Source organism: Pan paniscus, chromosome 9 (genome assembly GCF_029289425.2).
Source record: "Pan paniscus chromosome 9, NHGRI_mPanPan1-v2.0_pri, whole genome shotgun sequence".
Taxonomy (NCBI): Eukaryota; Metazoa; Chordata; class Mammalia; order Primates; family Hominidae; genus Pan; species Pan paniscus.
Window position 1 is genome coordinate 61,361,940 of NC_073258.2, and position 18,900 is coordinate 61,380,839.

The 18,900-nt window shown below is 41.9% G+C and overlaps 1 protein-coding gene across 1 annotated transcript in view; it reads right to left on the minus strand.

Annotated features, from left to right (window-relative positions):
- The window catches only part of MS4A4E (membrane spanning 4-domains A4E), a 39,725-nt gene extending 21,052 nt beyond the window's left edge, over positions 1 to 18,673 (minus strand). The window contains exons 1-3 of the mRNA XM_057299157.2: positions 18,575 to 18,673; positions 2,446 to 2,605; positions 1,127 to 1,160 (exon numbers count right to left, since the gene is read on the minus strand). Coding sequence (XP_057155140.1) covers positions 1,127 to 1,160; positions 2,446 to 2,589 — 178 coding nt within the window. The 5' untranslated portion in view covers positions 2,590 to 2,605; positions 18,575 to 18,673. The remainder of the gene's footprint in view (positions 1 to 1,126; positions 1,161 to 2,445; positions 2,606 to 18,574) is intronic.
- Between the last annotated feature and the right edge of the window lie 227 nt (positions 18,674 to 18,900).

Here is an 18,900-nt window from a genome sequence, read left to right on the forward strand (position 1 = left end):
AATGGAGAGATATTCCATGTCCATGGAAAGGAAGACTCAACATTGTCAAGACGTCAGTTCTTCCCAATTTAATCTGTAGATTTAATGCAATCTACCTCAAAATATTAGCAAACTATTTGTGTATGTTGATAAACTGACTCTAAAGTTTATAGGGAAAGGCAAAAGACTTAGAATAGCAAAAAGAATCTTGAAGGAGTTGTAGGAGTAACACTACCCAACTTTAGGACAAACTCTAAAGTGATAGTAATCAGGACTGTGTGATATTGGCAAAGAAATAGACAAATAGATCAAGGGAATAGAATAGAAAGCCTAGAAATAGACACAGAAGTATAGTCAAGTGATCTTTGATAAAGAGCTAAGGTAATACAATTAGAATAGTCTTTCCAAAAAAAAAATACTACTTAAAAAACTGGACCTCCATAGGCAAAAATTGAACTTAGACACATACCTTGTATCCTTCACAAAAATTAACTCAAAGTAAATCACAGACCCAAATGTTAAACTCAAAACTCTGAAACTCTTAACAGATGATGTACGCCAACATCTAGATAACCTTGGTTTTGGTGATGAGTTTGTCATTACAATACCAAAGGCACAACCCATGAAATACAGAATTAATCATCTTGATTTTATTAAAATTAAAAAATTCTGCTCTGCAGAAGACACTGTCAGGACATGAAAAGATAAACCACAGAGTGACAGAAGATATTTGCAAAAAACATACCTGACAAAGGATTGTTATTCAACATATACAATGAACTTCAAACTCAACGTTAAGAATACTAACATCCCAGTTAAAAAAAAAATGTGCCAAAAACTTTAATAAGACACCTCAAGAAAGAAGATATGGAGATGGTAAATAAACATATAAAAAGATGCTCCACATCTTATGTCACCAGGGAAATGAAAATTAAAATGGTAATGAGATTGGACTACACACCTATTAGAATGGTAAAAAATCCAGAACATTGAGGAAATCAAATGCTGGCAATTATGTAGAACAGCGGGAACTCTCCTTCATTGCTGACTGAAATCTTCAAAATTGCAAAGTAACAGGGAAGACAGTTTGGCAGTTTCTTACAAAACTAAACATACTCTTACAATACAATATAGTAATCATACTTACCCGAATAAGTTGAAAACTTATGTCCACACAAAACCTGCACACAGATATTTATAGCAACGTTACTCCTAATTGCCAAAGTTTGGAAGCCATCAAGATGTCCTTCCGTAGGTGAATGCATAAACAAACTGTGGTACCTCTAGACAATGAAATATTATTCAGTACTAAAAATAAATGAGCTATTAAGCCATAAGAAAACATAGAGGAAATTTAAATGCATGTTATTAGGTGAAGGAAGGCAGTCTTTAAAAACTACCTAATTTATAATGTTAACTGTATGACTTTCTGGAAAAGGCAAACTATGAAGACGATAGAAGATTAGTGATTGCCAGGGATTGGTGGGATACTGTATGATACTATAAAGGTAGATTCATATCACTATGCCTTTGTTAAAGCCCATAGAACACACAACACAGAGAATGAACCCCATTGTGATTTGTGTACTTTGAGTAATGATGTGTCAACATAGGTTCATCAGTTGGAACAAATGTCCCACTCTGGTAGGGAAAGTTGATAATTAAAAAGCTATGCATGTGTCGGGGCAAGGGGCATATGGGATATACCTGTACTTTGCTCTCAATTGTTCTTTAAGCCTAAAACTGCTCTAAAACATACAGTATATTTTAAAATAATTATCCATACATTAAAAAATTGAACCTAGTATGTGCCAACATAAATAACATATTTTATGAGAAGTAACTATATTTCTCTCCAAAAAAAATGAATAATGCAAAAAAAGAGAAGGAATCCAAAGAATCCACAGTGACATTTTCTCAGTGGTTTGAAGCTTGGGCTAGTGATAAACCTATATTTAATGTTCTTTCACCTTCCCTAACCTGTCACTCTTTTAATTCTATATTGTTTTTAGACACGTTCGCCTGAGACTCCAGATGGAAATGCTCAGAGAATAGCAGATTTTTCATCCTCTGAGCAGTAGGCTAAGAAAAGCTGCAAGAAAGAAAGAGTAGCAATATACATCTATCAGCTGTCAGGAAGGCCTGTGGAGGGGGAGTCAGCTAGTGGACAGGTGGGCCTTTTCTTTTGACGTTCTTCTATACTGAAGTTAAATATAATTATCATGGCTGACCCACAACCCTAGAATAGATCTGAAGTCAATATATTTTAAATATAATTAATTTGGAAGCAGGATGTGATAGAATATTATATATTTTTTCAAAGAAACGGCCTGAAATTAAATACTGATGTTGCTAGGGCTGGTTGATGTATTATGAGGCTAGCAGGACAGTGTATTGGGCATTAGCTCTGATCAAACATGAGTTTACAACACTATTGGTCTTCTCTCAGATTTGCAATTGACTTACCCCAAGGACTTTGGGTTTCCTCTTGAAGAACTTCTCTTGCAATCCTTTACACAGATATGAATGTATGACATCTATGTTTCCCAGCTGGGGCACATCAGGGCCAGCCCCTGGAGTGGTCTGTTCCATTCCTTGCATGGTTGTCATGGCAGCAGAAAAGGTGCTACAATAAGAAATGTAATTTAGGATGAGGTCCTGGAAATGACAAAAGAAAGTCTTGACACTTTGGGGCAGATTCCTCCCTAAGGACAAAACCTGGTCTACATTCCCCTCCAATATTATAACAGTTGTTAGATCTAGGGAAGTGGAAGAGGCAACACATTAAGTGGGGGGTGGAGAGAGAGAGAGAGAGACTTAAATGTTATATGATATCAATAATACGCTAGGAGAGAGGACATGTTGACAGAAGTGAGGTAAATTAGAGAAATTTCTTCAACTTCAAATCCCAAGTCTGCTCAGATTTTATTTCTATCCCTTTTAATGCCTAGTCCCTTGATTACAGCCACTTCCCCATGAAGGATTACTTTTATAATAGTAATAAGCTACACAAATTCATCTGCCTTCCAATTTATTGTACAGTATTGTATAGTTCCTCCTTTTATAACCAAAGCATAGCTAAATTCTCAGGGCTGAAAATCTTCCCATGTAACCTTGTATTTTGTCCCATAAGCTCTGAACTCTGGGAATGAAACTTATGGCTCTGAGTCATATTCTTGGCACCACAAATTTAAATCTCTTTTCCTGTTACAGTGCTTTAAATTCTAATTTGCTGGTGCATAGCAAGAATACATAAAGCCATTTTTTGAAATTCCAAGCACAAAGATATTACTTTTATGCCTCTGTCTCTCCTCAGTATAATGATTCCAACCAAGTAATGTGGAGATAGGCTAAAGCCACATGGAAATTTTTACCTATGTATTTGAATTGATATTCAGATGTTTCATGGCCCACTTCCATAAAATTTTAGGGAAGTGAAGCTTGCTAATATCCTTCAAGTCATAGTTGATTTCAATGGAGCATATTTGCTAAAAAGTCTCAGGTTTGGAGATGTGTGCCCGTTTATTGGTAACATAAATGAAAAAAAGTTATTGTAGTCCAAATTTGCTATGTACAGAAAAAATTCAGATTTCTGTGGAAATAATTGTCATCGTGTATTTATCTTTGATAGATCAATGAAAACACATTATTAGCTATCTAGCAATAAAATTGATTAAAGTTGGGAGAAGGAGGGTGAATTTCAGAGAAAGCTAGAGGGGAAAAGTTAAAATGAAAATAAAAGATTAATCATTTAGAGCATTAATTTTAGTAATGTATACATTCAAAATTATGAAAAGCAGTAAAATAAAAAGTACAAAATTACAAATTATAAAATAAGAAGTTAAGTATTTTTAAAAGAAAGATAAATATAATTAATAATTAATAAGAAATATATAATGTAAATGTGATTGAAGTAGTTAAGATAAGGACTTAAATGTAAGAATGTAACCAAAAAGTCAATGTTCTTATTCTTATCTCATCTAGAAAAGTTCCAAAAACAATTTGGACAAACAGAATTAGAACTCCATTTTGTTATGAAAGTGGGAAACAACGAAAATCTCTATAAGTCAGGTGAAATGAGTGTTAAAAACAAAGATTGCATAAGGATAAATTTGGGGGAAAATGTAGAAAAAGTATCAAAGAAACAGGACACTATGGCCACAGATTTCAGATTATACTTATCAAAGATAAGAGTCTCCTTGAGGTGTACAGCATAAATTATTGATCATAATCCTAGAAATTAAATGCATCAGCTGATACCTATCACTTTCCTGGAGAATTATAGTTCTGAGAACTATCAAAGTTAGTAGTAAAGGAGAAATCCCAACAAAAAGACATGCTTAGAAAGCAGTTAGTCTCTGAATAAGTCTTACATTGGATTCCATAAAGAAGGAAGTAGATATGCTTGATACAAACCTCCAAGAAGTCCCACAGATTAGGAGCATCTGGATATTTATCACATACAGAATATGTAAAAAGTATGGATAATTTATTCAATTGAAAATGAAATCACAAAAATGAAAAGTTAAAGATAAAGTGCAAAAAGTGACACAATATGTTTGCAACATGGTCTCAAACAAATTTCAAATATAAAATAATGTTGACAGAAAAAATTTTGCCAGTGTGTTAAATAACAAGGAATAGCTGAAAATAGAATTAGTCAACTGGAAAAAAATTGAAGAAATCACCAAGAATTCTACATAAAAACAAGAAAATGATCACAATAGAAGAAAGGTTAAAAGATTAGAAGTTGAGAATTAAAAGGTCTATAATATGTCTTATCAGAATTCTAGAGAATGTCAGCAAGATGGCCAATTAGAAGTTACTAACCTCATCGCCATCAACACACACACACACACACACCAAAAATGAATAAACAACTACATTTCAACCAAAATAACTAAAGAAGAGCTCCAGAAAACAGCAAAGGAGTAGCAGAAATCTTGTAGAGCACAGAAACCCAGAATGGCTGTAGGAAGAAGGAGAGAAAACACCTTTCTTCCATCACCCCTTCCCCCAGTTAGAACCAGCTCTGAGTCAGCAGGGCCTTCTTCCTACAGGGAAAAGGTTAGTGACAGGATCCCAGCAGCTCCCATCACCACCATAGACACCTGCAGTCTTACTACTGGAGACACATAGAGTCTTCACAGGCTCTGAGCTCAGCTGACAGAGCTACCTGAAGTCCACATGTCTGTTCTATCCCAGAGGAGGAGCTGACACTGTGCCCTGGCCCCCATGGCCTGAGTTGCTACTGTGCTGCCCCTTCTTGGAACTGAATCACTGGCTAGAGTGCATTCTGCTTCAGGAGTGAGTAGCCATTGCACCCCTCCATCTCTGAGACTTAACCACCACTACACTATGCACACGCGGAAGCCATACCTGAGCCAAACTGCTGCTATCTACTCTCTACTCCCTGAGGCCAGGCTCCCATGGAACTGCTCCATGCCCCCATCTTAGTCACTGGTGCACCCTGCCCCTCCAAACTCAAGTTGAAACTGTGCTCCACTCTCTGGGCACCCATAGCTTTGATTGAGCTATGTCACCCCACCATCCAGGCAAAATAGCTCCAGTGCCCCACCTCCCTGGAACTGACCAGTCCCCTGGAGTCCAAGCTTCTGAGAAACCCTGACTCCCCAGGGGGTCATTTCTGCACTGCTCCAAGAAACCCAAGGAAAAAGCTACAGACAGGCCTAGTCATTCCTGAGGCCTTGCTGCTGCTACATCCAGCCTTACACAGCCTGGCATATTGCCATGCCCCATCATCCCAGGGTCTAGAGTTACCACTATGTAGCACTCCATCCCCCAGGGTTGGAATTGCTGCTATGCCCGATTGTCTCTGGAACCAAAATTTCAACAGTAACCTGCTCCCCAGAGCTCAAGCCTCCAAAGCACCCCTCTTTCCCTGGAGCCTTGATGATGTTGTGCACTGACCCCAGAATCAGTCTCAATTCCATCCCTGCTCCATGGGCTTGAGTTACTGAGGTGTGCTTTAGAGTTACAGCCTTAGCTTTGTGGGTAACCTGCATCCACCCACAACTGGGTGAGTGAACCTGTGCCATATGCCACAGCAGTTTTGCAAGACCCTGAGCCTAGGACCTCAGCTCGCACTGCCACATTGCCTGGAATACCTGTGCCTGGAAGGCACAAGCTGTAAACCTTGGTGGAATCCATGTGTACAGGCTCACAGACTGCAAGAGATGTAGGGGCATGGCTTTCTCCACCTAGGATCAAAGAATATCACATATAGCTATGGGAGTGGAGCCACTTCTAAGAGCCTCTATTAGGGCAAAGCTGAGTGGGAATGCGGAGTCAGAGCCAACACAGGGAGTCCCAATTAGGGATATGCCTAGTGGAGCCATGGGAGTGGGGCTACCTTTGAGATCTCAGAACTATAGGGCCACTAGCATGCAACTCCAACCTAACAGAGCTGAAGCACGGACTGAGTCCAGCAAAGATATGGGAGCAGGGTCATGTCTGAGGGCCCCAATCAGCACTCCCAGGATTCAGGACATGGAGTCAAAGGAAATTATTCTCCAGATTTAAAACATAATTCTGTTTTCTCTGTTGGATTTTGGACTCACTTGAAACCAGTTATGCCTTTTTCTTGCCTGGCTCTCTCTTTTGAACTGAGACAGTCTATTCTATACCTATCTCACCATTATATTTTGGAAACAAATCACTGGTTTTGATTTCACAGGCTCACAGCTGGAAACATTTGCCTCCAGATAAGTCACACCTTGAATCTCATCCATATCTGCTTCTGATGACTCTGGACTTAGAACTTTAGACTTGATGCTAGAATGGGTAAAAACTTTTGAGGCTATTGAGACAGAATTATTGTATTTTGTATGTGAGAAGAACATGAGTTTTGGAGGGTCGTGGATGAAATGCTATGGTTTCACTGTCCCCTCTAAAACTCATGTGAAAACTTAATTGCCATTGTAACAGTTTTAAGAGGTGTGACCTTCCAGAGGTAATTACATCCAGAGACCTTCATCCTCGTGAATGGATAAATGTCATTATCATGGGAGAGGGTTTGCTATGGCAGGAGTGGACTCCTGATAAAGAATAAATTTGGCCCCATCTCTCTCTCTTTGCTTTGTGCACTCACTTCCATCTTTTTCCATGGGATCACCCTCACCACAGGTTTATGTCATACATGCCCTTAGACTTTCCAGCCTCTAGAGCTATAAGAACTATAGAACTGCAGCAGATACATGAAAGATAAAAAAAATTAAAAGCGGACTTTGGGCTTCCTGCCTTCCAAATAGCCCCCACTGCAGCTGTTCACACCTTCACTTCCTCTTTCAAAGGTGAGAAGACTCCTACATCATCACCAGCCTGTATTTTTCTCTCCTCTATGGCTTTTGTTTGTTTGCTTGTTTTGATGGTTGTATATTCAAAGTCCTCCAGGCTCTGTCTGGTCAGAACTCACACATCCTCTCCTTGCCCAACAAAGCCTGGCCTTGTGGGGAAAGCTTGGCTTTCCAGACAGGCAGCATTTCAACTCCCTTTATCTTCTGGGCTGTATCCACTCTGCCCTGGAGGCAGTAAATGGGGGAATTGGTGAAGGAGTCAAAGGAATGACTAACACCCCAGCCTCGCCGGCTGCTCTCACTGCCACAGAGCAGGGACGGAGCAGGCGACTGGACGCACGAAGCATTCCTGCTGAGTGAAGTCCCAGGGATGTTGGGGCCTGCAGCCCAGACAAAGGAGCCCTAGAGATTCGGAGGGAGAGAAATAAGTTGTCATTGACCTGTAGTGTGGGCATGTTAAAGGCTGAGGAGGCTCCGGACTTTGCACCCAAGACTGTGTGGTAGATAGACCTCCCTCTCCCCTCTCCCCTCTTTCCACGGTCTCCCTCTGATGCCGAGCCGAAGCTGGATGGTACTACTGCCATCTCAGCTCACTGCAACCTCCCTGCCTGATTCTCCTGCCTCAGCCTGCCGAGTGCCTGCGATTGCAGGCGCGCGCTGCCACGCCTGACTGGTTTTCGTATTTTTTTGGTGGAGATGGGGTTTCGATGTGTCGGCTGGGCTGGTCTCCAGCTCCTAACCGCGAGTGATCCGCCAGCCTAGGCCTCCCGAGGTGCCGGGATTGCAGACGGAGTCTCGTTAACTCAGTGCTCAATGGCGCCCAGGCTGGAGTGCAGTGGCGTGATCTCGGCTCGCTACAACCACCTCCCAGCCGCCTGCCTTGGCCTCCCTAAGTGCCGAGATTGCAGCCTCTGCCTGGCAGCCACCCCGTCTGGGAAGTGAGGAGCGTCTCTGCCTGACTGCCCATCGTCTGGGATGTGAGGAGCCCCTCTGCCTGGCTGCCCAGTCTGGAAAGTAAGGAGCGTCTCTGCCCGGCCGCCATCCCATCTAGGAAGTGAGGAGCGCCTCTTCCCGGCCGCCATCACATCTGGGAAGTGAGGAGCGTCTTTGCCCGGCCGCCCATCGTCTGAGATGTGGGGAGCACCTCTGCCCTGCCGCCCCGTCCGGGATGTGAGGAGCGTCTCTGCCCGGCCGCCCTGTCTGAGAAGTGAGGAGACCCTCTGCCTGGCAACCACCCCGTCTGAGAAGTGAGGAGCCCCTCCGCCTGGCAGCCACCCCGTCTGAGAAGTGAGGAGCGTCCTCCCTCCTCGTCCGGGAGGGAGGTGGGGGGGTCAGCCCCCCGCCTGGCCAGCCACCCCGTCCAGGAGGCGAGGGGTGCCTCTGCCCGGCCGCCCCTACTGGGAAGTGAGGAGCCCCTCTGCCCGGCCAGCCACCGCGTCCGGGAGGGAGGTGGGGGGGTCAGCCCCCCGCCCGGCCAGCCGCCCCATCCGGGAGGGAGGTGGGGGGGTCAGCCCCCCGCCTGGCCAGCCGCCCCGTCCGGGAGGGAGGTGGGGGGATCAGCCCCCCGCCCGGCCAGCTGCCCTGTCCAGGAGGTGGGGGGCGCCTCTGCCCGGCCGCCCCTACTGGGAAGTGAGGAGCCCCTCTGCCCGGCCAGCCGCTCTGTCTGGGAGGGAGGTGGGGGGGGTCAGCCCCCCGCCCGGCCAGCCGCCCCGTCCGGGAGGGAGGTGGGGGGGTTAGCCCCCCGCCTGGCCAGCCGCCCCGTCCGGGAGGTGAGGGGCGCCTCTGCCCGGCCGCCCCTACTGGGAAGTGAGGAGCCCCTCTGCCCGGCCAGCCGCCCCATCCGGGAGGGAGGTGGGGGGGTCAGCCCCCCGCCCGGCCAGCCGCCCCGTCCGGGAGGGAGGTGGGGGGGTCAGCCCCCCGCCCGGCCAGCCACCCCGTCCGGGAGGGAGGTGGGGGGATCAGCCCCCCGCCCGGCCAGCCGCCCTGTCCAGGAGGTGAGGGGCGCCTCTGCCCGGCCGCCCCTACCGGGAAGTGAGGAGCCCCTCTGCCCGGCCAGCCGCCCCGTCCGGGAGGGAGGTGGGGGGGTCAGCCCCCCGCCTGGCCAGCCACCCCGTCGGGGAAGTGAGGGGCGCCTCTGCCCGGCCACCCCTACTGGGAAGTGAGGAGCCCCTCTGCCCGGCCAGCCGCCCTGTCCGGGAGGGAGGTGGGGGGTCAGCCCCCCGCCCGGCCAGCCGCCCCATCCGGGAGGTGAGGGGCACTTCTGCCCGGCCGCCCCTACTGGGAAGTGAGGAGCTCCTCTGCCCGGCCACCACCCCATCTGGGAGGTGTACTCAACAGCTCATTGAGAAGGGGCCATGAAGACAATGGCGGTTTTGTGGAATAGAAAGGGGGGAAAGGTGGGGAAAAGATTGAGAAATCGGATGGTTGCCGTGTCTGTGTAGAAAGAGGTAGACATGGGAGACTTTTCATTTTGTTCTGTACTAAGAAAAATTCTTCTGCCTTGGGATCCTGTTGATCTGTGACCTTACCCCCAACCCTGTGCTCTCTGAAACATGTGCTGTATCCACTCAGGGTTGAATGGATTAAGGGCGGTGCAAGATGTGCTTTGTTAAACAGATGCTTGAAGGCAGCATGTTCGTTAAGAGTCATCACCACTCCCTAATCTCAAGTACCCAGGGACACAAACACTGCGGAAGGCCGCAGGGTCCTCTGCCTAGGAAAACCAGAGAACTTTGTTCACTTGTTTATCTGCTGACCTTCCCTCCACTATTGTCCTGTGACCCTGCCAAATCCCCCTCTGTGAGAAACACCCAAGAATGATCAATAAAAAAGAAAAAAAAAAAAAGAAAAGATTTCCCAAAGTAAAAAAAAAAAAAAAAAAAAAGGCTGAGGAACTGGCAGTGTGGCATGTGGCAGGATTGCCAGGGTCACAGGATAGACAGTGATTTAGTTTCAGCAAAATATCATCCACCACGTTAATATTGCTAATATGAATTTAATTGGCAAAAAAAAAAAAAAATTAAAAGAGTACTTCATAAAATTACCTAACCGCAAAGGGAGACAAGAGATGAAGAAATAAACAAATATCTACAAAAACAACCCCCTCCCTACAAAATAACAAAATGGCACTACTAACTACTTACCTATTAATAATAACCTTAAATATAAAGGAATTAAATTCTTCAATCATAGAGTGGCTGAATTAAAAAAAAAACAAGATCTATATGCTATAAGAGTCTCACTTTAGCTTTAAGAAAAAACACAGGCTGAAAGTGAAGGGATGAAATACTCTATGCAAATAGTAGTCAAAGGAGAAGGATTGCCTATACTTAGATCAGATAAAATAAGCTTCTAATCAAAAACTGTCAAAAGAGGCAAAGAAGGTCGTCATTTAATGAGCGATTGAGCATACAGTGTAGGTAACAGAAGGCATTAATGACAAACTACCAGAAGTTTTTGAGACAGGGTCTCACTCTATCACCCAAGCTGGAGTGTAGTGGCGTTATCATGACTCACTGCAGCCTCGACCTCAGCCTCCAAAGTAGCTGGGATTACAGGTGCACACCAGCACACCCAGCTAATTTTTGTGCTTTTTGTAGAGACAGAGTTTTGCCATGTTGCCCAGGCTGTTCTCAAATTCACAGGGTCAAGCAATCTTCTTACCTCAGCCTCCCATAGTGCTTGGATTATAGGTGTGAGCCACAGTGACTGATCTTAAACCTCCAGATTTTTAACACGGACAAAGTAATTAATTGTTGGGCTTTCAACAGGGAAAGGACACTTGCAGTTTCATAGCCTTCTTAGGGTTCCTGTTCCCTTTAGATCTTCCCACTGTTGATTAGCGACTACTTGTAGGGTTGTGAAATAATCTCCACATACTGTCCCTTGCACCACCTTACTTTTTTGAAAGAGAAATTTTGAGGAAGACTGGATATCTTCTATTTAGGTATTCAAATGTTTGAAATAAATTGTCTCCCTTCCGGGACAAGTTGGTAAATGAGTCAAACTATGGACTTTTTTGTAATGACTTTAAGCCCAGAGGAGGACAATTCTCCCAAGTTTAACAAAATTGGAGGGTATGTATTAAATTTAAGACCAAAAATAAGGCCTGCTATTTTATTTTATCTCTTTGCTCCATATCTAAAATTTGTGTTCTGCTCACAGGATGCTAAAGTCTACATATAGGTCTCAATATACCTAAATAGAAGGGTATTAGTTACATTTAGGTCTTACATTTTGGTTTTTGCTCCACTTTGAGCTGTTTTGTTTGGTGTAAGAAAGTGTCCAACTTCATTCTTTTGCATGTGAATCTGAAGTTGTTGAAACGTGATTTGCTAAACAGACTATTCTTTTCTCACTTAGTAGTTGTGTTATCCTTGTCAAAAATCAACTAGTCATAAATATAGAGGTTTATTTCTAGACTATTCTATTCCACCCCATTTTTATTTTTAGACAATTTTATTCAATTCTATTCCATTGTTCTATATGTCTGTGCTTATGCCAATACCACACTGTCTTAAAATTATAGCTTTGTAGTAAGTTTTGAATTGGAAAGTGTAAGTGCACCAAACTATTTTTCTTTTTCAAAATTGTTTGGACTATTCTGAGTCCCTTGTATTTCCATATGATTTTAGAATTAGCTTGCAAATTTCTGAATAAGGTTGCTTGAATTTTTTATAAAGATTGTGTTGAATCTGTAGGTCAATTTGAATAATATTACCATCTTACCAATATTAAGCCTTCCAGTTCCTGAATATGAGTTTTTTTCATTTGTTTAAATTTTCTTTAATTTCTTTTAACATTTTGTAGTATTCGGTGTACAAGTCTTGTGCTTATTTTGATAAATTTATTCCTGAGAATTTTGTTCTATTTGAAACTATTGTAAAGGAGATTGTTGTCTTAATTTCATTTTTAAATTCTTCAGTGCTAGCATATAGAACTCCAATTTATTTTTGTATGTATATATATTTAATTTAACTTTTATTTTAACTTCAGGGGTACATGTGCAGGTTGGTCATACAGGTATTGTGTCATAGGGTTTGATTTACAGATTATTTTATCATCCAGGTTTGTTTTTTGTTTTTTAAATTTTGAAACCGAGTCTTGCTCTGTCACCCAGGCTGGAGTGCAGTGGTGTGATCTCAGCTTACTACAACCTCCGCCTCCAGGGTTCAAGCAATTCTCCTGCCTCAGCCTCCCGAGTACCTGGGACTACAGGCATGCACCACCACGCCCGGCTAATTTTTGTATTTTTAGTAGAGATGGGTTTCACCATGTTGGCCAGGCTGGTCCTGAACTCCTGACCTCAGGTGATCCATCCACCCCAGCCTTCCAAAGTTCTGGGATTACAGGCATGAGCCACTGTGCCCAACCATATCACCCATGTTTTAAGCCTAGTACCTATAATTTATTTTTTCTGCTCCTCTCCCTTTTCCCAGCCTCCACCCTCTAATAAGCCCCAGTGTGTGTTGTTCCCCTTTATGTGCCCATGTGTTCTCATCATCTAGCTCCACTTATAAGTGAGAACATGCAGTATTTGGTTTTCTGTTCCCGTGTTAGTTTACTAAGGATAATGGCCTCCAGCTCTATCCACGTTCCTGCAATGAACATGATCTTGTTCTTTTTTTATGGCTGCATAGCATTTCATGGTGTATATGTACCACATTTTCTTTATCCAGCCTACTATTGATGGGCATTTAAGTTGATTCCATGTCTTTGCTACTGTGAATAGTGCAGCAATGAACATATGTGTGCGTGTGTCTTTAAAATAGAATGATTTCTATTCCTTTGGGTATATACCCACAGTGGGATTGATGGGTTGACTGGTATTTCTGTTTTTAGGTTTTTGAGGAATCACCACAGTGTTCCACAGTGGTTGAACTAATTTACACTCACACCAACAGTGTATTAATATTTCTTTTTCTCCACAACCTCGTTAGTATCTGTTATTTTTATTTTTTTGACTTTTTGTTAATAGTCATTCTGATTGGTGTAAGGGGGCATTTCATTATGGTTTTCACTTGTATTTCTCTAATGATCAGTGATGTGGAGTATTTTTTCATATGACTGTTGGCCGCATGTACATCTCATTTTGAAATGTCTGTTCATTTGTATATATTATTTGTATCCTTCGAGTTTGCTTAACTCATTCATTAATTCTAATAGCTTTTTATTTGGTGGGGGAGTGATTCCATTCTATTCGTCATTGGATGAGTATTTTTATCATAAAAAGTATTGGATTTTGTTAATTTTTTAATCTATTGAGGCATTCATGTGCCTTTTTGTGGCTTTTGTCTTTTATTCTATTAATGCATTATATAACACTGATTTTTTGAATGCTAAATTTTATATTCTTGAGATTAATCTGACTTTGTCCTCATATATAATCTTTTTTACATGTTGCTGAATTCTGCTTGCTAATATTTTTTGAGTATTTGTTTCTGTATTCATGAGTGACATTCATATGTAGTTTTGTTCGCTTGTTGTCTTTTCTTGATTTTGGTGTCAAAATAATACTAGTCTTATGTAATAAGTTTGGAATTGTTCCCTTCTCTTTTAGTTTTTGATGGAAGGGTATTAATTCTTTTTAAAATGTTTAGTAAAATTCACCAGTGAAATCACAGGAACCTGGGCTTTCCTTTATAAAAGTTTTTTTAAATTCCTCATTTAATCTCTTATTACAGATCTATTCAGATTTTGTATTTCTTTTTATTTTTGTATTTCTTCTTCAGTCAGTTTTAGTAGCATCTTCATAAAAATTTGACCATTTCATATGTTATCTGATTTATTTGGATATAATTTTATAGTATCCCTTATAATCTCTTTAATTCTGTAAGTTTGGTAATTATGTTGCCTCCTTCATTCCTGATTTTAGTGATTTCTTCTTGTAATTTTTGTCATTCAGTATAGCTAAAGGTTTTTCAAATTTGTTGATCTTTGCAAGAATGAACTTTGGGTTTTGTTGATTTACTCTAATGTGTTTCTACTCTCTATTATTTTCACTCTAGTCTTTATTATTTCTTTTCTACAAGTTGTTTCCATTTAGTTTGCTCTTCTTTTTCCAGTTTATTAAGGTGGAAGATTAGATTATTGAGCCCTATAGATTCACATCAAAATTCTAACACAAGTACAAAGAAGTGTTTATACCACAGAAGAGCTAATAAATACCAAAGAGCTAATCCTACTGAAACTATTCCTAAAACATAAGGAGGATTCCTCCCTAACTGATTCTTTGCAAAATGTCAACCATGAACCAGTCTTACGACCGATCCCTTCCATTCCCAGATACATACAAAGAGAATTAAAAACATATGTCCACACAAAAACTTGTAAAATGAATTTTCCTAGCAGTATTACCTATAATAGTCAAAAGGTGCAAACAACCCAAATGTCCAACAACTGAGGAATGAATAAATGTGCAAATAAAAGAGTTCTTCTATTCGCCAGACTAGTGTAGTGGATCCTCTTAAGCAAACGAGTTCTGGAATTAAATTACCTGGATTTAAATTTTGGCCCTGCCACTCCTTACTCAAGTTAATTAATCTTGTGTTTCTGTGACTCTACCCTGTGAATAATACAGCGTATCTCGTAGAGAAATTTAATGATGAAATAGCACATGTAAACATTTAAACCAGTTCATGTCACTTAATAAATACTAACTACCTATTGACTATTATTATTGGTCTTCCTACTATCACTTACTCATTTCTGGCTTGAAGTATAAAACATAAATTTCCTCTAACACTTCCTACCACTCAAGGACATGCTAAAGAGGGGCTTTATTCCTGGCATGACCCTGCTCCAACCTGTCCTGTCTTGGGGGAAGTGAAAAAGCAAAGAGGAGGGGTCTATATAACTGGTGAGAGCATGTTATTCATGGTACCGTGTTGTCAGAGGTTGACTCTTCCTCTCTTTTGCAGTTTGTCTCAAAGATTGGTCAGAAGAGTCAGGGTTGTGCTTGTTTTTGCTCTCATGGACTAGTTAGATACAAGACTATGTAGAGGTGGGCCAAGAGGCCCTCCTCTTCCTCTTGTAATCTCTGTTCTAATGATAATGGAGTTTATGAGGTGACTTACATTTACATTTTATTGAGTAGGTATAATCAAACCTATAAGTAGACTTCAGCATCCCCTGAACAGAATACAAAATTTAGATTTGGAGCAAACGAATAAAATAAAATAGCAGGCCTTATTTTTGGTCTTAAACTGAATCCATACCCTCAAATTTTGCTGAACTTGAGAGAATTGTCCCCCTCTGGGGTTAATTTTGAAGTCATTATAATAAAGCCCATAATTTGATCATTTATCAAATTGTTCCAGCATAGAGAAGAAGTAATTTTTATTTCAAACATTAGAAGACCAAAGTAGAAGATATTCAGTCTTCCTCAAAATTTATCTTTCAGATAAAGGAAGGTGGCACAAGGAATATTATGTGATTACTTCAGAACACTACAAGCAGTCCCTAATCAAGAGAGGCAAGAGCTAAAGGTAACAGGAACGCTAAGAGGGCTATGCGACTGCAAATGTCCTTTCTTGGTAGAAGGCCCAACAATTAGCTCAGTTGTCTGTGTTAAATGTCTGGTAGTTTGTCATTGATACCTTCTGTTACATACCTTCTATGCTCCATCAATCATATTCTAATCCTACGCAACCATTTTTTAACTCTGTATTTCTCCCATCTCCTCATGCCAAGCCATCATCCTATTTTTATCAGGAGTATTGCTTACAGCCTCTGAATGTTCCCCAGTGTCCATTTGTGGCCTTGGATGTTCAACCCACCCCTGACTTTGTAGCCAAATGATCAAATGCAAAGACAACTGTGTCACCCTCCCCTTTAAAGTCCTTTCTTTGCATTTCACCACCTTTAGTATAAAGATAAAAATTTAATGTTGTTGATATTGCTGCTACTTCAACCCATATCTATTATCGTAGCCTTACCTTGAATTTCTCCTTTTTATTTTTTAAAGCCCCAAGTATATTTGACTTATTTAAGTTGTTCTAAAGTAATTTCATTCCTATATTGAGACATTTGCATATGTTGAGCCCGTTTGCAGGAATGTTCCACTCCCCCGGCCATGACCACCTTACAAGAATAGCAACAAACCCACCACAGCATCTAATCTTCTCACACACTAACAGTTTTGCATAGTTTCTGTCTTCTCTCAGACACCATTCTCCTACAGCCCCCATTTCCCGCATGTGGATTACTCAACCTCTAGTGGTAACTAAGGATTTAAGAAATCTATGTTATTTTCCTTTTACACCACAGAAACCAAAGTTATTTTGAAAGAAACTGAAGATAATTCTTCTTAGTCCATCTAAATGTGTACTTTTTATTTATTTATTTATTTACTTACTTACTTATTTATTTATTTTGAGGCGGAGTCTCGCTCTGTTGCCCAGGCTGGCGTGCAGTGGCGCGATCTCGGCTCACTGCAAGCTCCGCCTCCCGGGTTCACGCCATTCTCCTGCCTCAGCCTCCAGAGTAGCTGGGGCTACCGGCGCCTGCCACCACGCCTGGCTAATTTTTTTGTGTTTTTAGTAGAGAAGGGATTTCACCGTGTTAGCCAGGATGGTCTCGATCTTCTGACCTCGTGATCCACCCGCCTGGGCCTCCCAAAGTGCTGGAATTACAGGCGTGAGCCACCGCACCTGGCCTATTCTTTAATGTAAGGGAAACTCGGCCTCAATCTCTCACGCACACCTTCAGACTGAGAATTTAGGACATGTTGGGTCTGTCTTACCAAACACACTTGGTAGTTCTCCCTCTGTGTTTAGTGCCTCTCTGGTAAGGCTGTAAGCTTCCCGAGGGCCGAGCCATTATATCAAATTAAGGCTTATAATTGACTCTTATGATTTTCCACAATTCTTTGGTAACATAGGTCAGGTTCTGGTCATTCAAGGCTGGTGCTCTGTCTTTATAAGACATTCTTGACATAAATTTATATAACTGCCTCCTATCTTTACACCACAGAAATCCATGTGTTAATTATCTAGGGTAGATAAGGTCCCCAAGGAAAGAAAGCGTGTGTTTACAAGACTCCACTTCTCTACAATCAAAATATATATTTTTTAACTGCAGAGAATATTGGATACATATGAGGGAGGGACATTTCTTTCAGGTTGGAGAAGAATCTAAACCTTGGTTTTGCCACATCACCTATATGTATCAGGTTCTTGACAACTACAATGTCTTCCCCGCCCCTCCTCCCCACCCCAGATAAAGAGGTGGGGTAACCTAGACCACCCTTCCCTCTTCTATTGGCCCCAGTCTCCTTGTGGATCAGCAGCACCACCAGTCTCTTGTTTCCTCGTGTTTATGTCACCATCCCCCTTATGGGTCACAACACGAGAGAGCATGAGGAGAGTGGTATACACGGTCATCCCCTTTTTCTTGGCAGAGTTATCAAATAGATTAGAAACCCAAAATGAGGCCTGAATCTGGATGGTTTTTAGGAGGATGATGGGGATGCAGAAATGGTGGCATGGGAAGGGAAAAGGCCTGGACTAGGAACCAAGAATTCTGGGTTTTTTGCTCCTTGCCCTTTTGCTAACTTGTGTGATTCTGGGTACATTATTTCCCTTTTCTGGGTTTCATTTACTTCATCTGGGGAAAGATTACAATGACTACGACTGCTTACAAGCTTCTTTCTTATCCTAAGAATGCTAAAAGTCTACAAGATGTTTTTCATTTGCAGATTTTATCATGAGCCGCCTCAGTTTACTGCCTGGGTGCCACATGAATAGTGCCAAAGACCACTGGAGAACTACGTCAGGCCACAGCCCATCTAAATGTACAAGGCTGGGGACCCTGCCTGTGCCCTACTCCATGTACACCAAATTCTGCACGTGCTAGATCTTTTCTTAAGTCTTGAATTATAAAAATAACCAGTCAGAGACAAAGAATAAAGACCGTGGAAGAAGTGCATTCACAGTAGATGAGGTAATTAATCAAAGTTTAAAATGTTGCTTACAGTGTTTTGGTATCCTGAGAACTTACGGAACAAAAGTAACTAAAACAACTTCATCCAGCCTCCAGTGTCAGCCTTTAGGAGGCTTTTCTAACTCCCATCAACTGTAGCGAAGACTGTTCCTCAACCACCCACAACCCTCACCAAATGCACATTTGGTGCACTCAATCCACCCCAACCCTGACTACCAGCTTGGGTCATGGGAAGTGACCTCATTTTTTTTTCTCACTCCACTCCCAGAAAGCCTAAACCCAGGAAATGAAACAAACTATCAGTCCGAGAGCCTAGGAAGGCAAGTCCCTGGACCTACCTTTCTTCAGGCCTGCAATGTCTGCTGCAGGTCTGATGAGTGCAGGGCTCTGGGCAAGTTCCTCAAAGTTCTTTGTTCCAGACACAGTCAGCTTCCCCCACTCCACACCTCACTCAGTTTAAATCTGCATTCCTTTTCTAGTAGATGTTTGGAACCTTAAAGGATGTGTTGAGAACTTCTGAGACACAAAACTAGTTCCTCTTTTTTATCGGAAGCATTAACTGATTTTGCGTTCCCAATATGGGTGTGGACGTTTATTTTGAAATTTGCTGAAAAAGCAGTGGCTGCCTGATACAGTCTTTCCTATGAAAATAATAGTGCTAATT